At 40.6% G+C, this 27,679-nt stretch overlaps 1 protein-coding gene and 1 long non-coding RNA gene across 2 annotated transcripts in view; one reads left to right on the top strand and one right to left on the bottom strand.

Moving 5' to 3' along the window:
- REPS2 (RALBP1 associated Eps domain containing 2) overlaps positions 1-22,870 on the top strand; it is a 77,304-nt gene extending 54,434 nt beyond the window's left edge. Inside the window, exons 17-20 of the mRNA XM_081001631.1 lie at positions 11,807-11,890; positions 14,170-14,315; positions 16,854-16,959; positions 18,136-22,870. Of these exons, the coding sequence (XP_080857757.1) occupies positions 11,807-11,890; positions 14,170-14,315; positions 16,854-16,959; positions 18,136-18,204 (405 nt within the window). The 3' untranslated portion in view covers positions 18,205-22,870. The remainder of the gene's footprint in view (positions 1-11,806; positions 11,891-14,169; positions 14,316-16,853; positions 16,960-18,135) is intronic.
- LOC308475015 lies at positions 921-27,431 on the bottom strand. The gene is made up of 3 exons (XR_013985084.1): positions 26,987-27,431; positions 26,502-26,586; positions 921-1,899 (listed from the first exon to the last, which is right to left on the bottom strand). It is a non-coding gene; the product is annotated as an uncharacterized lncRNA (long non-coding RNA).
- Between the last annotated feature and the right edge of the window lie 248 nt (positions 27,432-27,679).

The following is a 27,679-nucleotide window of genomic DNA, read 5'->3' as shown; positions in this document are numbered from 1 at the left end:
AAATAATTCAATCTTTTTTTACAAAAAAATTACATACATAATCTTGGTATTTTGGCTGTGGTTAAGCACCATTCCTTTCTCTCACCTTATATGTCTTGCAATAAAAACCTGCCTTAAAGTGGTCAAAATATTATACATACTAGTTGGAGATTGTAATTCAACTTTGCTGTTGCTCAAGTAGAGCAACTGGAGTTGTTAGAAGCATATGGGTTACATTACTTAATGGGGCCCTTGGCTGAAAAGAACATACATAACTAGAAGTGAAAGATTTGTTTTCAGAGGAGTGGAGTGATGGAAAAGATTCAAAGAGAAGCAGAATCTTGGCATTATGTAATTTTATGTGGTTGGGGTATGTGTATGTGTGTAACTAGTTTTCTAGACCAGTGCAAAATAAATAAATATTTTCCTTCCAATCACTTGGTTACAAAGAATTACCACACTCTTTTTATATGAATGCAGTAGTTGAGCAGCATTTTCTTTCAAAGACTCCAAATTTAGATTAGGTGGCTGAGAGAAATGTGGGTTATGCTAGAGATTTGGGACACCATCCTGTGTGGCAGCTTTCCTGCTATCAAAGGGTTCTGTTGGCATCCTCCATGCCCACATGCTTCTTGGGCAGCCGATTTGCTCACACAAATAGAACAGTTGAATGAGCAATTATTTGCACATATCAGGGCCAATCTGTAATGGATGAATCAGCTGCTACCAATTTTACAAGCGTCCTTATTTGCATTTTATTAATGCGTTAACTCATGCAACCATATAGGCATGATATTTGAGATCTTTAATCTGATGCTTGTTGCACAGCATGGGGGCCATTGCGCTGTACCTCTCTTCAGTTCGATTACTTGTGGGGAAATACCAAGAACCACTGAGTCCCAATTTGGGTTCAGATAAGTTGGTTTGTTTATGTATATAGACATAATGTTCATAATGGTGGTCAATATGTAAAATGGTTTTGTAGCTTGAAGTGCTAAGTATAAATGTTACAGAATGGCGGGATGGTTAATTATTGCAAGATTATGCACAGGCTACCCAAATTCACCTTCATGCACCAACAGCTTATATAACAAGCACTTTTAGGAGTTGTTTGTTTTTGTTTTCCAATGTATTTCTTATCAATAAAAGATTGGTCTGGCACGAGCATATTTTTATTCTGAAAGTGTGGCCCAGAGAAAAAAGTTTGAGAACCACTGCTCTGTAGAGAAACTTGGAGAACATTACACTGGTTTCGCTCTTTGAGGTTCCTTCCTAACATGAAGAAAACAACGAACATGGAAAAGAGGCAGGGGAATGGGGAAGAGGAGACAAAGGAAGAGATCTAGCTAGGGCAATCCACTCCTGTTAAGGCACCACAAAGTCAAACAAACCTGAGCAAAAGTATGGAGCAGCCCCAAACCCCAGTGGCTTCTTGGGGCAACATAGCCAAAGACTTGACTGCCTGAGGCAAAGGGGCACCTGAGACAGAAGGCAATTAGGTTGAGGCTGAGGCCGGACAGAAGGAATACTCCAATGTAAGAGAGAGATTTGCTGAGTCACCACCGTTACAACAACCACAAGTTTCCCACCTCAGACTGATTGGGCAGTCCTAGGTAACAAAGAAGAAGACAGGCAAGAGTAAACTGATAAGGATAGTGACATCTCTGCGCAACATGAACCATTTATCTATGGAAAGGCAAGATTCGGATGTCCCTAAGGTTGAATTCTCCCTCTCCCTGAAGTGTATGGGTCTAGCCCATAGTTTTATTGGAGCTGCTTATGTCCAGGGTTTAAATTTGGATCCCAGTGAGTAGTGTGGAGTCTGAGCAGAGTTGATGGAGTATGAGCTTCAGTTGCATCTCTGGTACATTCAGGTGGAATAAATCTAACGTATGCTAGAGATCTTGAAACTTCAGAGTCCTGCAAAAGAAGGGGGGGAATATACCGTACACATATATTATAGCCTTGTAATATTTGCCATTCAATTAAGGAAGTGGTTTATTTTTGCTACCCAAAGTACTCACATCGCTCTGCTTTATTCATCATCTGCCCACAACAGTTCTGACATTATGTCATGTAGAATAGGAAATCATTCTTCTTTTAAAACCCACAGGGGGTATAGATTCTGGTGCTATGAAAAGGGTTTATATGCCCTTCAAAGGAAAAGGAAAGTGTTCATATATTGGCAAGACATTACTGCAAAGGTCAAATTGTAGCCTCACATTTATTTTTTCTTACAAAAGGGCTACATGAGGGCTTTTGTGCTGCAAAGGATATATATGCACAGCATTCTCACTCTCTTGCGTCCACACACGAGAAAACCTTTTGAAAAAGTACTATATCTGCACAAATATGAATTGTGTATTGGGTGTCAGTAATGATGTCAGAGATGGCGTTTGTAGTGTGTCAAGGAGAATTGCTTAGCAAAGTTACTCATGTCTTAAGCATTTGTTGTGCTAGCAGGAGTCAGGTGTCATCTCTTGGACTGGGGACATCGGGGGGGGGGTGTGAAGCACCACTTATCTAGTGCAGCTGCATTCTGTATTTGTCTGCTATATATACATGCATGTGTGTGTATGAATATATCTGTAGATACAGAGAAAGAGAAGGAAGGGAAAGGAAGGCAGGAAAGAGAAAGAAAGAAAGAAAGAAAGAAAGAAAGAAAGAAAGAAAGAAAGAAAGAAAGAGAAAATGAAAGTAGTCTATGTATCAAGCTGGAATGGTTGTTTATTGTTTATTGAGAGGGAAAACAGTTGTTTCCTTACCAACTGTTAAACAGTCCAAAGCAGCTAACAACACAAGATAATAAGAAAAAACAGTAATGTTATGTACACCCCAACTTCCCAGAGTGGTGAAAAGTTTTAGGGGCACAGTGCTTATCTGATTTTAGCTACCTTTTTAGGGAGTTCACTTGAAGCTTCTGGTATTTGCAGTAAGTAAGTTTATTTACAAATAAACTGGTTGAGCATAGGTGCAGGCACTGTTTAAATGCTTCAACAGACAGCCAAATCCGTTACCCTTTATCTGTGTCCAACAATATATGGATATATAATTAATAACAAAAAAAAATAGTATTGTTTTGTATATATCGCCATCAGTATGCATGGCACCTTACAGAGTGTAAGAGAAGCTTACCTTCCATAACATTTGTGGGCTTGCTCTAGTCAACAGCACATTTGACATTAATTGCAATCATTGCCTTAATGAAATGATAGAAATTGCTATATAGCATTACTTATGCTATCCTCCATCACCTGAGTACAATTCAGTCAGATTTAAAGTGCAAGTCTTGATACCATTTCATTTTATTTATTCTATAAAATAACATAAATACTCAGTGGCATGATAAAATAGGTTTAAAGGCAGAGGAAGCTCTGTGTACTACAGAGCTTGTTGACTGAATACATGAAATATTTCCTAAGGAATTCTGGTACTGCAAAAAATAATAATAATACTTTTCGTTCTGTATTATATGTATTTTTAAAAAACCACACCAAGGAACCTATTAATACAGCCATAGAAGAGTACACATACCGCCTTCTATCTTACTTTAATCTGGTTTTGTGAAGCTGGAGTATGAAAGATTGGTAATATTTCCATCAAGGTCCTATTCATTGCTTCTAAAAGCGCTGAGCACTCTTGTGATTTATATATGTTACTTCCTTTGCCCTAAACCTTATCACTGACTCTCAGACAGCTTCTTCTTTTTTCTTTTTTTAAAGAGCAGCTTATCAAAATTTGAGGATTGCAGAGTGCTGCAAAAGCAGTTGGCTCAGCAAGATTTTGGCAGCTTGTTGCATTTGCATCCCTATAGGTTTTCTTTCTATGCTATCACTTTCAGCTTCTACAACAAGCTGCAAAAAAGAATCTGATGTTTCACTGTGCTAAATAGTAGGTTCACAAATTGAACCGAAAAAGTCTAGCTGCTTCTGAGGAAGAGATGGAAAAACAGATTTAAGGACCTAAAATTAGCAACACTTTAAAGGGAAAATAAACCATTCTTAATGCAATGGTGAGTCCAATTGATACATGAACGCTGACATGTGTGTCATTTTCTGTTTTGGGAGGCGACAGGATGGGCTTACGCATGACAGCTGATGCACGCAATGACCCAGATTGCAACCCCACGCAAATGGGGAGTTGCCTGTACCTGTATATGCAGAGAAATAGATGATTGCTCAGTTTTCGTGCATGGTGGGTATGGTATACGTGGACTGGTTTTTTTCCTTCTTTCATGTTTGTTTAGGAAAAACATGCCTATGTGTGTAGCCATTCTGAAAAATAAAGTCAGGAAGAAAGTGTACATAAAGAGATGGTCATATGAATCGCTCTTTAGGGTTGTACACAACTAAATTCAGTTGTGAGCAGAATTCATTTTGATTCTCTTACGGATTTGCATTACACATGCAAGCTGATTTATGCTGCATACAGACTGGGAAGCCATGCCCAATCATGGTGACCACATAGGTGAATTTAGTTCATTCATAAAGCCGCTCTCAGTGGCAGCAGAACAAGTAAAGCACATTAGAAGTTGAATCTGAGGTTCATCTTCATGTGAACATAAATCTATTGTGCTGTGAGCCTGTTTTTGTTTTTTTTTACCTAGCACAACACAGGTGCATCTACATATTTTCATTTCAGCTGCCAGATAGTGGTGGATAAGAAAGGTGTCAGAGTAACTAGAAAGTTCAGTTAAGTTCTTGCTCTCATACATGTGCTCCAGAGTTAACTAAATTCACGTGTTTCACCTGTAGATGTTTGAAACTGCCAGCTTTTGCCAAGCAAGTGACCTTGTGAGTGTGTGTTTCACTCTTATTGAACTATTGTGACAGTTTCCACTAGGTGGCACTTTAAGGATATGACAACCAGTTAGACTGTCAACCTCATGTTCATACCTGGCTATTTTCTTACTTGAAATAATATTTATATATTTATGTTGCACCAGACCTCTCCATGCAGCTTGAGTGTAGTATAGATTTTGAGTTGAGCATCCCACAATGGAATAGGGTCCTCACAGCCTGGTGCTCCTTGCTACCCCCCTAAACAGCAACTTGGTTTTTCCTAGGTTGTTCCATGAACTTGATTGGGCATCTCTGGAAAAGGCCCCCACCCCCTTGTAATCAAGGTTGGGAAATGTAAGTCTGTGAAAGGTTTGGTGGGGGTATAAAAAAAAATATATCACTGTGGATATGATTTTAATGCCTGGAGGCTGATACCTTCAATATTAGCCTAGTGATTATGCTGGTCCCTATCAGTCCTTGGATTCTGTGGTAGTGCACAGTACTGTACTAGCCCAGAAGGAAAAACCCAAGGTTAATTGTTGTTCCTGTCGTATCTCAATGGCACAGAAAAAGCCAGAAAACAGTAAGAAATGCTGCCTCATCAATTATTTTGATGTCAAAACTGCAAGGAGTCCATAAAAGCTATCATTTAATGTTGGCGCTTGTTTTTCTACTGGCAAGCACTCCACTCCCTTGCCTGGTGATATATTTATGTTGCTTTTTGTACAGCTTCCTCAGTGTCAGCCAGGATTAAGGTAACGGGTGGGGGGGACACATCCTCAAGTCTCGTAGCATAACTCTAGTCTCATTTAGAATATGAGATTGAGAAGGAGGGACCTTTAAACGGAGACACTTGAATTTAATGGAGATAGAAAAAATTGAACAATTCACTATGAAATCTCAGGAAATGAGTTGGATGACAGTACTGCTGCCTTATAGGTGGAATATATTTATGGAATAATTGATATTTTACAACTATTCAAATAGTATTTTAATTAGGAGAGCAGTTATAATTTTTCATTCAGCAGCTTATTCAGTTTTATGTAATGAGTGCAGTGACACTTTCAGATGCCCTTTAAATTGCATGTCACACTGTGTTCTTTTCAGGAAACAGTGTTACGTAAGTTCTGAGCGCTTTTTAGAAGTCCCACTGAAGCGAACAACTAGCTGAAAGCAAATAAGATGGACAGATAGAAATGGGGGGAGGAGTGCTAGGTGTGCAGCTGCAAAGTGTTAGCTTGTTAAACCTGGCCAGAATCTGGAGGCAGAAACTAATGCAACTCTGGGGAATATAACTTTTTAGAACCATTTATCCCATTTTCCTTGCTTCTTCTTTTTTAAACCTTTATTTTGAGTGAGGTAACTTGCCTCCATTGCATTCTCTAACGCTATTATTGGTGGTTCTCAGTTAATCAGCCAAACTCAGTGCTGTGCTATATGAAAGTTCCAGTGGCACAAAGATTTCTCGCAAAGTGAAATCTGTTTGAGGGGTGCAGGGCACACACGGGGGGTGGGTCCCGTTGCAGAAGTGGAAATCCTTATGCTGACAGGATGTAGTAATTGAATGCCATCCTTTCATATTTTACGTGTACCATGATTTATCTTTGGGCAGATTCACACTAGGCCAGGGTTAGGCAACCTAAGGCCCAGGAGCCGGATGCGGCCCAATCGCCTTCTCAATCTGGCCTGTGGACGGTCCAGGAATCAGCGTGTTTTTACATGAGTAGAATGTGTCCTTTTATTTAAAATGCATCTCTCGGTTATTTGTGGGGAATAGGAATTTGTTCATCTCCCCCCCCCAAAAAAAATATAGTCCGGCCCCCCACAAGGTCTGAGGGACAGTGGACTGGCCCACAGCTGAAAAAGGTTGCCGACCCCTGCACTAGACATTTAAGGTATCTTAATGGATTTAAAGCACACAACTTCCCCCAAAGAATCCTGGGGCCTGTAGTTTCCCCTTCACAGAGATATAATTTCTAGCACCCTTAACAGACTACACTTCCCAGATTTATTTGTGCTTTAACTGTGCATTGAATATGCTTTAAATGTACAGTGTTGAGCTGCCATAAGGATGTATCTGCACTACTACATAACCACAACGTGCCGATTATGCATTCAGTTTACACTGCACAATGGATTCATCACTGAATGAACAGCTGACTCACATGTTCTGCATCATGAAGGAATACAGCTGTGGTGCCTGTACAATGTTGGTGCAGAGCTGTTACATACTGCTTTGTTTCTCTCTAATCAGATGCATACGGGGCATGTCGGCATGATGCTTTTTTTAATGGAGCTGGTGCACTCATTCTCTGCATCTGATCTTGATAGTCCACATGTAACAGGACTTTAGCACCCATTACAGTTTGGGAATTTACACACAACACACACAGCAGAATGCATAGCTGGCTTCCTGCTCTTGTTGTTGAAGCTTCCCAGAGAAAATATATTTTATACTTGTTTGGCAAATAATGCAGTTGGGAGTACAGGAAGCTCACAGTAGTAGTAGCATATCTGTATATGTAGCAGCAGCCAAAAAGAAAAAATAGAAGGGAAACTTAGGCACTATGTTCCTTTAACAGATTGTGAAATGGGTGGACGTATCTTAATCCTGTTCTTAAATCATCACGATCTCTGTCAGAACCATCTTATTGTCCAACTTTAATGTGGAACAAACAATGGTTTTATATAATTCTGTGATCTAGAGCTACAGATATATTTAGCATCCGCACTGTTGACTTTTCTCTTTTCCTAATATATTACAAAATTAGGACAATGTCACACAATACTTTTTCTGATGTGAAGACAGTCTCTATGAGGTACTTATTCACACAGCACATAGTTAAATTATGGGATTTGCTGCCAATAAGATATGGTGACCAGCCACCAGTTTATATGTGTTTGGAAGGAAATTAGACAAGCCAGCAGAGGATGAGGCTATTGATGTCTACCAGTCACGAAGGTTATATATGCATCTTCTAGTAACTAAGGCAGTATGCTTCTGAATGCCAGTTCTGGGGAGAAAACATCAGGAAATTGCTAATTGCTTTCATGTTATCTTGTGGACTTTCCAGAAACACCTGGTTGGCCACTGGGGAACAGGCTGTAGGACTTGATCAGCCTTTGGTCCGATATAGTAGGGTTCTTCTTATGTGGGGAAGAAGTTTATCATGGTTCTAATGAATACAGCACTTGGGCAGCCAGGAATATAATGACAGGTTGTGTGGATTTCATTCATCTATTTATGATGTATAAAAGTATTTATAAACTGCCGTATCATAAAAATATATTAGCAGTTTACAGCAATTTAAAAACATAAAACCAATAAAATCACAAAAAGTAAAAAACAAGTAAAAAGCAAAAATGAATTAAAAAACAAACATCAGTAGACCATTGTGGGGAATATACTCCTAATTGTCTCCTGGCAGAATAGAGAAGTTTTCAGCAGGCATTTAAAAGCTGGCACAGAAGGTGCCCACTGAATCTAGATTTATCTAGATTTCATCAGAGGTGTACCTCAGGTCCCTGGTGGCCTTGGCAAGGAGTTATATCGGTGCCACCCCCATCACTTCTCCTGTGTTTGATCTTGCTGCAATAGCAGTGGTGCGTTGCTGGTACAAGGGACTCTAGGTATGCCTCTGGAGATTTAGATATACTGATCATGTTCGTACATAGACAGTTGACGCCCTGCAAATGAGACATGCAGGCTGGTAATATCAACCCCGCCATGTGGGAATCCCTTGCAGAAGACTGCAGTACCTGGAGACGGTCAGGTTGTGTATCCACAGCAGTGACCAGAGGAGGAATGACCACTGGGATGAGCGCAGAGGGGGGAAAAGCAATGGTGCATCTAAAACTGCACATCCAGGCACCTTCATCTGCCCCAGCTGCAACAAAACATGTCTTTCCTGTATCACTCTCTACAGCCACAGCAAGTGCTGTAACTCTCCAACCCCAAAGGTGCACTCCTTCATTGTCTCCTGAAACAGACAGATGCCAACAAGAGATACACTGTGCTGAGGCTGATGTGAACACCAGAGAGGGCAAGACAATTAAAGGCTGCCAGAAAAGAAGAGCAGGCTTATTGTGTTTCAAATGACATTTTCTTATCTCAGGGTTGTACTGAGAAGACCGAAGAAATAGTGCCACGTAGGTAAACTCTCAACGGGTGCAGTTAACAGTGGATTCTGTCACTTTAGCACAACCAATCCACTTTAAAAAGAAAGAAAGAAGGAAAGAATATGGACTTTTTGCAGTTTGGAAAGTGTCAGGGAAATGCATTGACAAGTGTGGGATAAAAGAATGAGTAACGAGAAGCCATCTAAACACCCTATAAGCAAATCAGGAAGAATGCAGAGAAATCATCAGCTCACAGTCATCTAACAGGTCAATAATGGCCGGATGTAATCTAACGTGTGAGCTTTGTGCAAACAAATCAGAATGAATGTTCAATAAACTGGTCATCTGTAGGGGCAAAATAACTGAGAGTTTGAGGCTGCTCCCTGAATTGTACAGGGAGGGAGCCCAAGCCTTACAATGCTCCGGGAGGCCTTGCTTGGGAGTGCTCAGCTGACAACTCTCTTTGACCTGCCTGCTCATCACAGGCTGTGGCTTCTTTCGATGGAGGGGCAATACAGATTTGCAGCTCCGCCAGCCACAGTAGCTGCTGCTGCTGCTTCCCCTTCCCCAAGGGCTGAATGTCACCCTCCACCCACTCCCCAAATTTGGGGCTACAGATTTGCTGCTGCTGCTGCTGCTGCTGCTGCTTTCTTCATCTCCTCTCCCCCTTAATTTGGTACTGAGCCATTTCATCTGCCAGAGCCCACATACCCAAGGAAGGAGCAAAAGGCTGCATTGATTCCTACTCCTCTTTAGAAGGTCTCTCTTTTCATTGATGTTAGACTGGTTAAACAGTGCTTTTCTGTAGAAGAAGTAAAACAAATCAAATAAAAGAGTACAAAACCTTGTAAACATGGGAAAATTATTAGCTAGTTTATTAACTAATGAGCCCCTCGTCTCTGGGGTAATTTTTGTGCATGCAGCCTGCGTCCCTGACAAGGGCCAGTTTCACCAATCCCTAGGTATGCCTATGTATTTCATGCATCTACAATGTTCTGAATTCTGGATCCTTTGATTTGACTCAAAGATTATGACTCTCTGCATATGCATACACAGGCACACAAACTAAATGTCAGAAGCAAAGTGACTTTTCATCCCAGGTGCTTGGAAAATGTCAGGTTCTTCAGAAAAGTTGGACCAAGCTGGAGTTTAATTTTGCCTCTGTTTTCAGTTCCATGGCTCAGCCCTGGATGTATATTTTAATTACGTTTGTATACCTTGCTAAAGGAGAGTAAGCTTCCATTTTCTGCCAGCAATCTTTCCCCAGCTACTACTGTGTTATAATGAGAGATACAATATAGTCAGTGTCACTGGTTTTATTTAATTTTTAACTTTCATACGTTTTCTTACGTTTATATTCCACATTTCTTCCATCATGGCACCCAAGGTGGTGTACATTGGGGGGGGGTTTCCAATAAGGCCTCCCATCTAGGCACTGACCAGAGCCAGATACAGTTGCCTTCAGCAAGTTGGCACCTTCACATGGCAACTTGAATATACAGTGGAACATCGGCTGTCAAATGCTTGGGAAGCCGAATAATTTGGAACCCAAACGCCAACAACCTGGAAGTGAATGCTTCCAGTTTTGAACGTGCCTCGGAAGTCAAACGGCTTCTGAGACGCGTTTCTCCCTTTGTTCAAAGGAATTTGCTGACTGGCAATTGCGCCTCGATTGTTGAACGTTTCAGAAGTTGAACGGTCTTCTGGAATGGATTACATTCGACAGCTGAGGTTCCACTGTATGCAGTTGGGTCATTTATTGTTGCAGAAGTTAGAAATGCCAAATTTTAGTGTGTGTAAAATAAGTGCAGGCAGATATTACATTACTTATGTACACCAATAAGCCTTTCCAGGAAGCTGTCAGGCTTCATAAACTGTCACTTCATTGATTCGCTAAAACTATGTCTTTGCATAAAGAGGACTATCAAATTGGTTAGCTGGTTTCAGTTTAACTTTGTTTTCATTTGCTACATGATGAATGTTTGTCAGGGGCAGGATCTTAAAAACTAGCTATTTGTTTTAATATAAATAAGACACCATTGTTTTCCCCCTTAGAATGTTCCTCATTACATAATTTGATTATATAATTGTTGTTGTGTGTTTGTTTTGCAATCCTAAAACTCTCTTGGATTAGTTGGAAATAAGTCCCATTGCACAGTTCCATAACGTTGCTTTCCATGTAGCCAGTGGGGACCACATGTCAGAAATTAAACTGTTGCTGGAAGTAAAGAAAGTTTTTTATTGTATTAAGCGGAGGAAACCACATATGTGATCCTTCGCCATGCTCTCGCATATTTAAAATTGCAGTACTAATTTCCTAATCTGGGTTTGTTTTCACCAAGCACTGCTGCTCCTCAGACTCTGTGATCTCTGAAAACTGTTTTATGGTGCATGTTTACTCAGATGTAACTCTCATTATGTTCAGGGAGCTTGCTACCAGGTAAGGACTGCAGCATTAAAAGGACTGGAGGTTGTGTAGCTGTAGTGCTAGGTGAATCACATCTCTTTTCATTATATGTTAGCAGTATGACTGTGTATACTTCAGTTGGGAGTAGGACTTGTATATTTTGTGGATCCTTGGCTGGGGGCAAGGCGCCTCTGAATCTCTTGTTGGTGGAAAGCAGGCCACCTAGTGTCAGGGATAGGGAGCAGATTTTATTTCACTTGTACTGTAATAATGCTCACAAATGTAGCACACTTTTGTTTTTCTCATTAGAGTGAATGGCAGCCATTAACTTCTGGGGTTCATTCACAGACATCACTGCAGCAGCAGCAGCTAAACCAGCTTCCCAGCCTCTGAAAATCAAAGCCTGCTCCTATTTCTTTTGTTGGTCACACTGGAGTGTGACTAAGTGTTGAAAACTAGTTTTGATTGGTGGGTGGCTGCTAGCAATTTTGGTGTTATGGTGTCTTGTCTATTGTTACAGATGGAACAAGAATCTCAGATTGAAATGCATTTGCCAATGAACAGGTCCTCATCACAAGTTGAAGAAGGCAGCCCAGCAAAAAAGGTAAGGTCAAGGCATATAGTTTTCTCTTTTCATTTCAAACCCATAAAGGTGATAAATAGTTCCACATACTGACTTCTCCTGAAGATCAGGACACTAAGAAATAGCACTAGCATCACTGTTCCAAAAGGAGCAATCTATTGTGGCACCCCATGAGTGCAACTTGTATATTTTTCCTACCACAGACAAACTGATAGTCATTTTTATATGTAAAGTTCATGCTTTATATGTAAAGTTCACAGAAGGTTACTGGATACCATGGTTCTTTGGGAGAAAACATGGTTGTGGTGGTCCGCAGTGCCTCCATGAAAACAAGCTATGGATTGTTTTCATTTCCCAGGAGGCAAAAGGTGTAAGCTGAATGGAGAGAAGCCTTTTTTTGGTTCCCTTGAGCCCCACACTCTGCATTTCTTAAGCGATGCATCTTGGGTTCTTCTCAAAGTAATGGAAAAATATGAGCAACTTAAAAGAGGGAGCAGGCAGCTGTGTGTTCCTTCACATTCCTAGCTAAATCTGAAACACAGATAAGAGAAATGGAATGTGACAAAGGTAGTCAGGATAAGGACATAGGGGAGTGAGGCTGTAAGGCTGGAGCAATGTATCCCAGGAAGAATCCCATGAAAACTGAAGCAAGTTGGAACAGTACTGGTGAGAGAGGGACTGATGAGAGCTGAACACTGAGGTTCCTACGGTTCTGTTTCCTAAAGCGAGGGGTTTACTAGAACAAAGGGAAGGGGGCTCTAAGGAAAGGGGGGTTAACTGGAGTACTAAGTTATTCAGACTTTCCCACCACGTATTTTGGAAACTGGCTGAACACTAGCTTCCTGACTGTTGGTGCTGAGTGAAGGTAGAGGCAGGGACCGGAAGAGGAGAAGGAAAGTAGGAAGGAAGATTCAGGCTGGGATCATACTTCTTGCTTTATTGATTGCTTCAGAAAAGTGGGTGATAGGTAGCAATAAATTCACACGACAGCATAAATACATGCATGGAGGAAAAGGAAGTGATGTGCAGCCTGAGACCCTTCATATTTCAAGTAGTATCTTATGGGTGCTATAACAATATCAAGGCACCTTCCTTGTAGCAACGGCAATAGGTAAGAGTTATCTGAAGAAATAATAATGTTCTCTCAGGTATATAAGTACATCCAGTGCTTGAAAAATGAGGTATCCTTGCCACAAAAGTGGCAGAGAATTGCACCTGGAGTACATACAGAAAATTGGAAACCAATGCAGATTGACCATATAAAAACCTGATCAGCTGAAAATACGCAATGTTATACTGTAAGATGTATTCCCCCCCCCCCTCTTCCAGCTCTAAGTCTGTTTTAGTTGTCAATGCATGGGCTCCTGTATATACTGTCAATGCATATATACTGTATTGGTTTACACTATATCTATACTGATACAGAAAATACAGTAGTTAAAATTCAACCTGCAAAGTTAGGGTTTTTATGTCATCAACTATGTTTCCATTGAATGTGTTCATTTATGAGTTCATAATGCAAATTTTCCTTTCCATGCATTCTACCACCACTCTTTTTTTTAATCTCTTAGTGACTACTTGTGATGTAATTTTCCAGTTTGCATTTGGAATATTGTCTCGGTCCAAAATAAACTGATTCAGAAGAATCTTCATTGTGGTGGTCCTACTGAAATAAACAAAAATTAAGAGCATAATTATGATGTTAGGCAACTCTTATTCTTAGCAATGGATTTGCCCAGGAAACTTCTATGTATTATGGAAAGTTGTTTATCTGTTTGCTATAGTTTGGACAACTCTTTAAGATATTGTAGCCAGATTTTACATGCTGGTTTCTGAGATCAAGAAGCAGGATGGGTTGTTGTTGTTATTGTTTGTGTGTTTTATGGCTACAATTAGGTGCCATTTTGAATCTAGATGGCAGACTGAAATTTTCAGAACTGCACCAATTGCAGCTAAATTTTGCACAATGGTTCCGGAAACCAAGGAGCAAACTTTCATCTATGTTTAGATAAAATTTGGATGCCATTTTGAATCAACATAGCGAATGGAACCTCTCAAGCTGCACTGATTTTTTGGTTTCTTTTAATTCCTGAGGAACTCCAGGTATGAAGATACTAGTTCCTAAGAGATGATGCCATAACAGAGATAAAGTGGTCTAGGGAATGAGGATAGACAGAGCCAAAGTAAACAATACCTTTTGGGTCCGAAAAAAATTGTTAATGAGATTCTGATGGCTGTGTTGTTTTCCTAATGAATCATCAATAGTTATTTTAATCATTGCTCTCTTTTTCCCCCCACAGGAGGTGTTGCTTACTCAACCACCATCAAAACCGATTCGCAGGAAATTCCGGCCTGAAAGCCAGACGCTAGAGAACCAGGAACTTTCTCCCACGAAAAGTGTAGCCCCTTCCTTGCCTGCCATCAAATCCCACCATACAATCCCAAAGTAAAAAGGCTGACTTTTATGAGAAATTGGGGAGAGGGCTTTGTGGCAACATGGAGGGATATAAAGCATTCTAAAAAAAAGGAATGTGGAAAAAGTGCAAGTGAGCTGCACTTCCTTCTACTGTCTTCCAGATGTGAAGTTTGAAAATAATTTTGTTTGGGCAATTCACAACCACCAGATGCTGACACAGCTTATGCAACTCACTTGTTTTTTCTTAGTACTTAGAGCATGCAGACTCACTGAAAAAGACATCTAGCCTTCTGAAATACTCTTCTGTGGATTAGGGGTGGGCAGGGGCGGGAATCTGGAAAGGGACAGTTAATCTATGGAGAGATGTAGGCGGAAAATCCTGGTGTATGGCAAGAGACTGAATAGATGAACTTTGATACCTGTTCTAGTGTTCTGGCTCCATGATTTTGAGGGCTGTTGAAATGTGTTTTGGAACCAGTACAATGAAGGAATAACTGCCTGGCCGTTGAATCCATGCAGCCATTTTTTATTTTTATTTTAAGTTTTCTAATCCCATGTAGTACCTGAAAAGTGGTGGTATAAAGCCACACCCTTCTGAAGTATGCATTTCTGGCAAGTAATGTGGAAGGCTGGAACTCTTCCTAAGAGTTTTTGAGTGAACTGAAAGTATTAGTGTTGTTTGTAGAGCCTAATTGACTCTTTCAAAACAGATGCATTTGCTGCTGGCATAACAAATTAGTCCTATTTTGAGAACAGTAAATGGCTGAAGTTTACTTATCAGTCAAATAAGCATATTTTTGTTTTCCTCAGCTAGAGTGTTGAAGGATGTGGCGGAGGGCAGTGAAGAAGCAGGGGGAAGACTTTCTGGAAAAATCATTGGGATTCTCTTCCAAAGATCAAATTGTCACCTCTCTTTTTAGAGAGTGGGAAAGCTAACTCCACTTTTTTCACATGGACTTTGTGCTGTTTTTAAAACAAATGTATCTGCCTTTGATCACGTTGTCATTTAAGAGCAGCTAACACCTTGCAGAAAATCATAAAAGGCTTCTCTCAGGAACAATTCTGCTTATCTAGCCTATATTTCCCCTGTTTTTCCAGTTTCTTGGTTTTCTCTCAAGATGAAAATTGCTAACATATTCACTAAAAAAAAAGTAGAACAGATGGATGTACAAAATCTAAAGACTCATACTGGAAATTCTGTTTTACCTTGTGACATCATAACTTTGGTCTCTTGCATGCTACAAAGAAGCAGAGGAGTACAAATGAGTTTTATTTATGCTTTTACTACTGCTTTGTAACATGCAAACTACCTCTATCTCTCAGGTGGAAAAAACCATGAAAATATTAACTAATAAAGGGGGGCAGCAAACATATCTGTATATAAATGTTCTTAATAAGGTTTCCATAGGGGAAATACTAGTAGGTGCAGATATGCTAGTAAAACAAAAAACCAAAAAACTTGCTTTTTAAAAACCAAAGATAATATCAGTAGTCATGATGGCTATTTATTTCTGGTGAACGCGAGTAGCAGAGGACTTCAAATAGATTATTGTACTTTGAAAAGTAGGGTCCTGCTTCTAGGTTTCCCACAAACATCTAATAAGATGCTTCTAGTAAGAGCTGTTCAACGGTGGAACGGACTCCCTCGGGAGGTTGTGGACTCTCCTTCATTGGAGGTTTTTAAGCAGAGGTTGGATGACCACCTGTCATGGATGCTTTAGTTGAGATTCCTGCATTGCAGGAGGTTGAACTAGATTCTTTGATCTAACTGGCAGCTGTGGGGATAGAGTGCTGGACCAGATGGACCTTTGATCTGATCCAACAGGGCTCTTCTTACATTTTAAAATATATTTCTCATTCTTTATACTAAACAGAAAAACGTATTTATGACTGTTTGTACTGAAAGTTAAACACAGGTGCTATCTTTAGACCTATTAAGGTGAGTTTCCCCCTTAATATATAGGGGACAGCTGTGTTGATCCATAAAAGCGTGCCATTGTCCATGTCAGGTCATGTAGTAGGAGGTCAACTGTCCATGAAATTGGCAGTGTTAGACTGGAGATCCCTCCATTTGAGCTGATCTCAGTTCAGTGGTATATAGGGAAATAAGCTTTAATGAGGAAATTGAGCCAGGTTAACATAGTAAATGAATTCTGGCCTACAGATAGGGCTATTAAAATGCCTGGATAGCCAGTTGGTTACAGTATGGTGCTGATAACGTCAAGGTTGTGGGTTCGATCCCCATATGGTACCGCTACATATCCTTGCATTGCAGTGGGTTTAACTAGATGATCCTCAGGGTCCCTTCCAACTCTACAATTCTCTACAATTTCTTCCTTACATTTCTGATTTCCACAAGATCATGATCTCTAATTGAATGTCCTGATTTCATAAATATTTATTTCTGCATAGCAACTCTCTTTTGTAAATGCATTTCCTCCCCCCCCCACCCCATTTTGATTTTAATTAGTCTCAGGTGTAAGTATCATAATGCATCCCTTTTTACCAAACAGCAGGAAGGCCCTGTGATACATTTTCTGAAAGTGGTTTGTCTTTACTCTCCGGCAGACAGTCTTCAAAACAGAAGAAAGCTATTCAGACAGCTATCCGTAAAAATAAAGAAGCGAACGTGGTCCTAGCTCGGTTGAACAGTGAACTCCAGCAACAGCTGAAGGTAAGGAGGACACTTCAAGTAGGGATCTATGCTTAGACATGTCGTGAAGCTCTCTGAAGCCTATGTCATATGCCTCCATCTACACTGTTAAATACAGGAAGCAAACCAAAGTGTGTGCACCTTGCCGAGGCAAATACCCTCTCTCCCATCTTGAAATATGAGAGCAGCAGGATCACTTGCACTCTAAGCTGTGGGGGCTGCTAGTTAAATCCCAAAGCGCCCTTTCACAAATGGAAGGAGCTTGGATCCAGCAGAAACTAAAGTACAGATTTTAGCCAATCCCTCCACCATTCCCCTTCAGCCCCTTGCTGCTCCAGGGTTCCCCCTCAACCATCTAGATCAGATTTTTAGGGGACTGCAGAGGGAAAGGGAAGCCAGTATCCCAGACCGCCCCATTTGTGAGTAGAAATCTGCTGTAGAACTCTGGAGCCAGCTTTCTTCTCCCCACCCAACCCACCTTCTTTGTAATCTTGGAACAGAAAAGATAGTTCTGGCTTTTCTGCCAAGCGGTGACAAAATGATCTCAGTGAGGTGCTTGGCCTAATATATTCCAGTCAGTGAATTTTACATTTGTATGAGTTGAAAGAAAAAAGATTCAAATTAATAATGGTGGTTAGTAAAATAAGGCCAGTGATTGACTAACTGGATGTCTCTCATAGCCACTGCTCCAAGATTGCTTGTGTAGAGGTGGCCCCTTTAACTCGTTACAGCTGGCTGTAGACATTAGTATTATAACAGAGTTCGGAATAATGTTGGGCAAATCAGTTGGCGAGAGCTAGCCTAATGTTTGTGGCATCTCAAATAAGCCATCTTCTGGAAGCTTTGTGTACTTTAATACACTGTTGTGTTTGATTCCTTAAACACCCAGATTTAAACTGAAAGAGGATCCCAGACCCTGCATTCAGGGCATAGGGGAATGTCAGTGGGACATTTAGGCAATACTTGCTGCACCAAGCCACCAATTGAGTGTAAAGTCTGTAGTGTTGTAACATCAGTTTACTTGGGCGTGAGTGCTATAAGTATATTAATTATGGAGTGATTGTAAAAGTGGATTTTATAAGTCTGCATCTTAAGACATGATTGTTTTTATGCATTTATGCCTTTAAGGGCTATATTCTAATTGTTGTTTGTTTGTTTGTTTGTTTGTTTGTTTGTTTGTTTGTTTGCATGATCTAGGAAGTTCACAAAGAACGAACTGCACTGGAAACTCAGTTGGAGCAGCTCCGACCTGTCACTGTCTTATGAAATTCTGTAACAGAATTTTTGCTTCAAGTACCTTTAACCGCACAATATATTGGCAGAAGCTTTTTTCACTAAGGCAACATCATTTGGGAAAAGTGACTGCCATGTTTCTTTTGCATTTCTTGCACCAGTTTACCTTGCAGATGAGGAAGGTACACAATCTGAATGTCAAACCTTATGCCTATGAAATTGAACTTGTTTTCCCACCGACCCTTCAAGAATGCCTCAGTCAAATTCCATCTCTCTCTTACTGTTAACACTTATTTATTCCAATAATTCTTGATTTATATGTGTTAGGGTGGGATATTTAAATAGTATATATGTCTAGAAAATTTGCTTATATTTACCTTCATCCGGGATTATCACTTTTTACATATCTGTGATCTTTAAAGTCTTTCTAGTTTTAGAATAAATGAAAGCAGCATCTACAAAGCTCTGTATTCCTTATGTACATTATCTTTTTTTAAAAAAAAATCAACTTTGTGATTACTGACCATTTCTGGATGCAACACTAGTGTGCTTTTGCAACCCACTGTGGTTTTGCAACCCACACACATCTCCTTCTACAAACTACCATTGGGTGTTGACTCCCTGCCTGTTTCCTGAAGCCTGCATCTCAGCCGCTCTGCAGTAGTTGCTTGGAGTTTGTGCACAGGTCCCAAGATATCTGTTATCTGTGTTGCTGTTTTCAAAATTCTGAACCATGGCTGAATCACACTGTGTACTTCTCCACTACAATCTGCAGTTTGGCTCCTGAGCCAGTTAGTATAAAATGAAAGCCTGTGTTCCCCATTCACTATAATGGGGAATCTAAAAACAGGTAAAATGTTTCCCTTTTGGACAGGGTGGATTAAGTTTATAGGCACAGAAGTGCCTCCAGAGTGAATTAGGCCTGCCAAATTGCAGACAAATTCCAGGTGCTTTTTGTGGGGAAGTAAAAAGAATGTACTTTTCTCCATAACCCGAGGGGATCTTGTCTTTTTCTTACCTTAAAATAATTAAGAGGTTGCCAAATGGTGCATATACTAGCATGTACATTTTTAAAAGACCTTCGCAGCTTCACATCAGCCTTTTTCCTGACGATTGTTTGTGACCTCCAACAGGCTTTATAGGCCTCCCAGTAGACCTGCACAGGTCTCTAATATACTTTACAATGTTGAGCCTAGAATGCTGCTTGCAGAGTTCTAAAGAGCTCTGGGTTGTTGATTTTGTTCTTATTAAAGCAGAGCAAAGTACACTTAAAAAAACCCCTAAGATGAAATGTTTTACTTATTTATTTTTGTAAAAAAAATGCACCCAATGCTGTGCTTTGCAGACAACATTTTCGACCCCTTCACGTCTTGCAAAGCCCATGGACTGAGAGAAGCATAGAGATATACAGGAAAAGATAGAGTTGTACTGGCACAGAAACAAAGCAGCTCTGTGGCTTTGTTGGTGCCCTGATCAAACTGAAGGGGTGGGAATTACACCATGCTTCGACTCAGGGAGTAGGGGAGTCCCCCACATCATCCCAATTTGCCTTTTTATTTGGCCCCCCAAAACAGCAGTGCATACCCCAGTAGTTGCCATTGGTCCAAACCTGGTGTTGAAGGAATGGAGGTATGTTCCCTGACTGGGAATCTTTGCAGCTACTCCAATCATTTCAACAGCATTGGTGGGTACTGTATTGCCCTCAGACTATGTGGCAGTGTGGGTTATATAACTCCCTGTAGTGTTAGTTCATGGGGTTTGGTGTGTGTGGTCTGCCTGAACTGACTTGTGGGTGCCTTGGCACTAGTATCTATGTGAGTTTTTCTTACTGCTGCAGCATGAAACCCACATGTCTTGGAATGGCTAAGTACAAGGAATGTGCCATAGTTCATACAGGGCAGACTTACTCACAGTTGTATGCTATGCAAGGCCGAGACATGCTGGAGCAATGGTATGTCAGCACAATAGGATTTGTGAACTGTGCCTCATGTCTGTTCATATTACACCTTTTGTATTTAACTTAGTATCAAGTGATGAAAAAAATTAAATGCAAAATTTAGAGATTCGTTGCTTTTGGCAATTAGATGTTTTTGCTTATTTCTTAACTTGTTCGGCTTATTATATCTTAGCAGTGGGCAATATCCATTGGCTAACTGTATGTGACTTGGTAAAATTCCACTTATTTACTTTTTTTGGTAGAATTATATTTGTTTTGTATTCTGGTGAGTTGATGTTATCAGTGAATTCCACATATCCATTTCTCCTCCATTTCGGAGTAATGGATCTCGTTTCCTTATGGCAATTATTGTTTTGGTCGTCTATCCTACTCAGTTAATACACTTCACTCCAAGGAAGTCCTGTTAACCTAGTAAGACTCTTTGGCAGTACACATTCATAAGCATATATAATCTTGTCCAGACTGAATTCTAATAGAAAGTATTCCTTGAATTGCATTCTAGAATTGCACTGGCAACGGGGACAGTGATCTTTTGGGGGAAGCTGCAGGTAGGGAAATATTTTTACCACTGTAAATTTATGTAACTTCGTTTTCCTCCCTTAAGTTTCATGTTTTTGAAAGTCATCCCTTAACATAACACACTCACTGCATCATCTACGAGATGTGATGATGTCCTCTAGCTTGGATCTCTTTAAATGAAGATTTGATAAATTTCTGGAACAGAGGACTATCAACAGCTACTAGGCCATTGCACCAATGTGGAGCCTCTTCTGACAGTGTGGCAGAGAGCACCAGTTATTTCGGTGCAAAATAAAAGGAGAGGACTACTGCGTTGAGGCCTTTTTGTGGGCTCCGCACAGACCTACCTGGCTACTATTAAAAACAGGATATGGAATTATATGGCCTGTTGGTGTGATCTGGTAGGGCTCTTCCTGCATTATATGACCCACACCATTCACTGAAAATATTCCATAGCCTTGCAAAGTAAGCATAATGTCAGGCGACAGAAAACCCTGCCCACTTCGCCCAGACCAGGGTGGCCCTCCCAGATGATGATGTACTGCATCATCACTAAAGCATTGGCCATGCTAGCTGAAAGGGGCAAGGGCAGCCAGCGCAGATTCTCTATCCCAGAACTAGACAGACAAGAATATGCTCCAATACATTGTGCTCTGGTTTTCATAAAACAAAATTCTTCATGTATACCACTTAGAAACCTTGGTGATTAAGCAGTATATAAATAACTTAAATGAATAGTAAAAATCTTAGTCATTTCTACAGATTCTCAGCTGTAGCTCAGTGACAGAGCACATGCAGTTTATGCAAAATGCCCCATGCTCAATTCCTGGCATCTCTGTGTGCAACTAAAACTTTGGAGATCTGTTGCCAGTTTAGAGAGAACTGAGCTTGATGGTCTGACTTAGTATTAGGAAGCTGCCTATAAATGTTTTAGCATATGCTGACAGATTTCAGGCTAGTTTGCTAGCTTCTCCACCCTTCTATTTTGATATTGAAGTAAGCTATGCAGCATGACAATAGAACTTTAAAGACTGGGTTATAGTGGCTTCTCAGCTGTATAGTGTGTACACATTAAAGGAAAATAATTTACTTGCAGTTTACTTAAAAATTTAAAATAGCTGCACAATATGAATGCCATCAATGCAAATATACTTAAAGTTAACAAGAAATAAAACACCTTTGCTAGTATTTATAAAACATTGGTTGAAACAGGGATCCTTACGTATAAAAGAATCAAACCGTTAGTTTCTTAACTAAATGGTAATCCTCTGCAAAATGATAGTACCAGTGAGAAAATTAGGTTGGAAGCCACCCCTTCCATTTTTGGTGGTAATCAGCTACTGTCGTCTCATTAGTTACTCTTATTGGGAGATTATTTCAGGTATTCTACTCAATTGCTAGAGTGAACAGCTGGATGAAAAAATGGAAGTTGTTTAAATATTATAAATTTTCTTGTTGCCTGGTTTTAATATTAAATTAGATTCTAATGGCAAGTATTTTACAGTGTAACTTTTATGACGCCTTAAACATTCCCATGATTGCATAACCTATCTGTATAAGATCCAGAATATACATCCTTCAGATGTTAATGGTAGAACCTTAATAATCACATTACTCCAAAACGGACTCTCATCAGTCTGTTTACCTTCAGTAGGAAGATTATTCTATAAAAGTATAAACAGTGTTTGAGGAAGAATTACGCCAGATTAGTTCAGTGTGAACTCTCCTTGCTCTTATAGCTTTGTTGCCACTGTAAACAAATTAAATCTGGGAAATGCACAATACAGCAATTAATCTCTATATTGGACTGTTCTGGAGTCAGTGTTGATCCACATTAGCATGAAGAAAGTATGAAATATTTTTTTCTGGCTATTGAGTTTGTTCTTGAGAAGTGAGTATTTTGTAGACCATGGAAGAGGTTTTGTTTAAAAAAACTGCTACTCCATTCTTGAATTCAGGAAGGGAGTAATACTGCCAAATCTTTATAGTTTTTTGCACATACGTGCACACATTCAGAAATAAATATTTTGTGTGATAAACATCTGATTAGGAAAGACTGATAATGAGCCTGTGTATTCTATGAAATAAGAGATAATTTATTTTGTTAGAACATTGTTACCCCAAGTGACTAAGATGGGAAGAAATTATATATTTGAAGTTTTCCTTGTTCTATTATTTTGTTGATACTGTGTTAATAAAATTATGTGATACGTTTTGCTCCTCTACTGACTTTTTGACTTTCAAAATATTACGGGGAACATTATGATGTTTTCTTCATGTTGCTATATGTTAGCATATACACAATCGAAAATATATGGTCTTCACAACTGCAGAAGTATAAGGCAGTAAACCTGTAGTTTATATACTATGCATGTGAAATCTTTTGGAGGCCGGAACATACAAACTTGGTGTAACGTTTAAAATTAAAATGTTTATTATTAAGTACCATAGCACATAAGCAGGGCAAATGCAATTTCCTTGACCTAGTGAATTCAATCAACTTATGAAAAGTAGCGTAATATTTCCTTTCCTGCCTTCTGCACTCAGACCACACACAAGGATACATATAGTACTGCTTGTTTATTTAAACATTTAAAACATACTTTCATATAAAATATTGCAATGCAGTATACAGGCTAAAAGCACAGGATTACAATAAACACAACAAAACACATCAGTAAAAGCTGGTTGGCAAAGAATCTCAGGTTCAAAAGGCCTGTCTGAATAATACAGAAGATGTCTGCAAGTGAATATGGACAACTCCTACTGAGCCTCTATTGGCAAGGAGTTCCGAAGGGCAAGGCCTTCTACACTAAAGGCTCAGACCCTGGTAAATGATTATAGTGTGACTCTCTGAGATAAGCACCTAATCTGCCAAGTAATTAACATAATCTCAACGAAAACGGTCTGATTAATAAAGCATAACTTGGATAATGTTCAGGGGCAAAGCACTCAGCTGTGAAGAGGCAGTCTCCTGGGAAGGGTTAGGCTACGTCAGCCAATGGCAAATTATCCTGTGAGACACCTTGCCAGGTTTCCCTAAATGCACCATGTCCTAAGTGTTTTGCATGCTCCTGATTCACTTATTTAAACTCCAGAAATTGAAGATCAGTTCCTAGGTTGCTTTTTCCTGACCTTTGCCTTAGGTTTCAAAGCTGAAAGTCTCCCAAAGATCCTGAAAGGTTAACCTGAGTTGTGAATGAGTTTCTGAGCTACAAACATCTAGTTAAAATGTGCTTAGAGGCTGACAAAAACCAGCCTTTTCGTAGATTATCAAGCCTACTAAATTACATCTTCATCCAAAGAATTGGGGGGGGGGGGGACAGTGGTCAGAAAAAACTTGCAAAATAGCAGAGTGTAGTGTATAATGCATATAAATGCATCCTATATGTTGAGGGCTTACAGGTGAAAATGCAGCTTTTTCTCTGTCATCTATACTTATGAGAAAATCGGAGAGCACAAAAATGATAAGATACAGTCTTCATGTTTCCTAGGTAGACAGGCAAACAATGCTTCCCTTGATTCCCCCACTTCTTGCACACATAACTAGCACCCCCCCCCCATTAAATTGCACCTCCAACTCCGAGATGTAGAAAGAGGCCAGCAACTTAATATTCTAATTATTTCGTACTAGATTTGTTTTAAACAATCAGGCATTTCATTGTGTTTGCCATAGGTTTAAGGTGTGGTTACTTGGCAGTACCTGCCTTGCCTGGTACAGAGCTTTCATTGTTTACCGTAAATTCCTTTCTCCTTTTTTGTTACTCTTATGATAACAACACGCACAGGACCTCGGCTGTGTCTGATATCCATAATCTCTGATTTGCCTTGGAGGAGCCTAGTCACTTACATTAAAACAGTGGCTTCCAGTTTCATCGGCTGCCTGGTAATTTATATCCTCTCTATGGGGCATCTTGGGTTGCTTTTGTCTTTTGGTGGGGGTATTCTTGTTTTACATTATAGTAGCAATTCTCATGGTCCATTTGGGGAACTTTCCACAACCTCCCCAAACTGGATTTAGACACCAGAACCAAACTACACCAGCAGCACAATCCCTTAAGGCTTGTCATGTTCAGTGGGACTTACCCCCAGATTGCATATAGGATTGCGGTCCCAAGTCCCTGTTAGGTCTTTGCAAAGGCAGAATCGCTGCCTGAGTTGTAACTCCCTGCTAGTGATTTGAAGTACATGCATGCTTGCACATGTGGGGCCTACTGTTGGTCCCCCCCCCCCCTTTTTGGCTGTGTCTTGTCTACCCACATGCCCAAATATTTTTCCCACTAAGCAAAATGTTGGAGGGGTTGGCAGGGCTGTTCTGCTCCCTGCCAACCCGCTATGGCTCTGTCTGGTGTGGATTTCGGAGCCCAAGGGGGTCCAAAAGATGCCAGAGAGTGAACAGCAGATAAATGCAGAGGGGTGGAGAGAGAGAGAAAACCAGCAGGAACAGCAGACACTCTAAAGCAGCCTTTCTCAAATTGGGTCCCCAAACTACAGCTCCCATCGTCCCTAGCTATCAAGACCTGTGGTCAGGGATGATGGGAGTTGTAGTCCAACAACATCTGGGGACCCAAATTTGAGAAAGGCTGCTCTAAAGTGCTGCAGCCTGCTGCCCTCATTTCCCCAGAAATGCCTCTGACCTGACAGACTCATTGAATGTTACATGTGCATAACTGTACCGAATGTACAGTATTTGTGTACACAGGTACAAAGGACTATACACTGGTTGAATGTAATGTATGAACATCCCTAATATTAACCATTTCATGGTTGTCTTGAACAGCTCCTTCTGCACTGAACAGAAACCTATGCAGTGATAAAAAATATCCCTGGCATTAAGCTGTTCAGTTTGATCTGTTTTCCAACAGATGTTCACACAGAGCTGCCATGTTTAGAGGGCTTTAGCCAGGTAAGATCCAGTGCTCTCTCCCTGGATGCTTTCCTTCTGTGCTTTATTAGTTTTTATTGCCAAATATAATTTGGTAGATTTATTTCCATCTTTCTTGCGTCATGAAGTATATGTGGGGCTGCCAAGTGATTTCTTGTCCAGACCCTAACCAGGCACAGACTTGCTTTGCTTCAGCAAAATGGATGAATTGTTCCTCTCCATTTCAGTTTTGTCCTAGTCTGCAGTTTGTGTTTCATACTTGCTTCTCTGATGCATTGGCAGGTCTCGCTGAAGAAATGCCCTTCCTTCCCTTCTATTCCCCAGGATCATCAAGATGAAAAGCACGAGGTGCAGTATAAAACTCAACAGGCCAAATCCTCAGCAGGGATTATGGGATTTAACAACTGTTAAAGAGTGCCATTCCTACAGTGACACTGGAAGCAAATTTTGTAAAACTAATTACTCGTATTCTGATCCCATTCTGTCACCTCTCACCAAGCTAGTTTTATTAGTTAGCTTCACGGAAATGCGTAGAAGTTACTCACCCTCAGTATTTCACAGTAGGACTCAAAGGCTTGTGGGGTGTAAGAGGAGTGTGGAAGTGAACCAGGATTTTGGGCAAGGGCTGTATGTGGAATGGGACCTAATGAAGAAAGTGCTTAGTAAGTGATAATACCTTCTTGGGTGACAAGGCTTGTCTGAGCTTTTCTGTGCAAACTATCTTCCCACGCTAATCCAGAGTAATGTTGTTCATACAGGGCCACCCCTACCAATGAAGTAACCACCGCAGGTGACACATGCTGGGAGGTGGGGTGGAAGCAACAATCACACACCCCCCTGGCTATCCTTCCTAAGGACCTCCTCTAGTCATGCTATGAGATCTGTCTTAGCTCCCCTGAACTAGCCTGCTGTTTTGGGTGCTGTAGAAGGCACTATCCCATCACCAGTGTTGAAGTGAGATACAATTACCAGTTGGCAGCGGTGCAGGGAGATCTTGTCCTTCACGTCAGGCAGCAAAATGTTGGGCCAGACTTGAGTTGGTGCTACATTCCTTCTATGGACAAGAGGAAGCAAAAGAAGAGGCAAAGCTTTGAAATGGCACCTCATAGAAGGTGTTTTGATCCACCTGACACTTCCACTCATGGAAGGCTGATGATTTCTCCCTGCAGACACCTACACTGTTCAGGAAGAATCTTCAACTCTCTGGAGCCCCCCTCTTTTTTTTGCAAGAGTTTAAGGGAGAATCTGTTGAAATAGCAACTGTTAGATGCCACCCACTGTCTTACTAAATAATAATCCTAATGAAACCATAAGTGCCCAGAGCAACCTTCCTCTCATCCTATGAACTATGCCTTCCATGCCAACCCCAGAATTCCTCCCCTTTAAAAGTCTCCTAACCCAGAACTCCCATGTTTTTTAGCTGTTATGCAACAAACGTAATTCAGAATGAGAACCTTTTCCCATTGCCATGTTGCTCTGCTGAGAAAAGCTCTACCCATCGAATTGCAAGCTGTCCTGCAGGATCCTTGCCGGAATCTTCGTGAGCTAACAGGAAAGATAGTCCTGCCCATTTTGGGAAAAGGATTCACAGAGTGGCTTAGCCAAAGGCACCGAGTCAAGAGCAACAACCTGACTGCAATGAACTCGCAGCACTGCAGTGGCAATTGTGATGCAATGGTGAGGCATCTGGCAGCATAATAAAACCCAAGTGGGCAAGGGAGCCCTATGATATATCAGCCAGCTGATGGCTTGTGAATGCGGCTTTCCACTTCATTTGCTAGTTCTGTGCTGCTTGTTTCCTTTGTGGCTAGAAGGGGAGGCAAAGAACTACAAATACAGCCTTGGGGAATGGCTTTCAGACTAGCTCATAATCAAGTCCAGGTTGATTGCACAACAAAATAAATTTCCTTGGCAGTTCTCGGGCCATTCCCTGGGTTTTTCTCATGCAGGCTGCACTATCCGATATTTCCTCTCTTGTCTCAGGTTTAACAAACGTTTCTCCACGTTCCCCCCATGTTTTTGAACTTTTATATAACTTTGGTAAGTAGATTCTGCAATTCCTATCTGCACCTGTTTCTTGGACGAGGCCATGACTCCGTTAGAAAAACAGTTACATCCCAGCACAGATCAAACAAACTTCGAGCGTG

This window comes from Podarcis pityusensis, assembly GCF_964106645.2.
Source record: "Podarcis pityusensis genome assembly, chromosome: 4".
NCBI classification, from domain to species: domain Eukaryota; kingdom Metazoa; phylum Chordata; class Lepidosauria; order Squamata; family Lacertidae; genus Podarcis; species Podarcis pityusensis.
The sequence above is the reverse complement of the archived record's forward strand: the minus strand, read 5'-3'. Positions and strand labels throughout refer to the sequence as shown.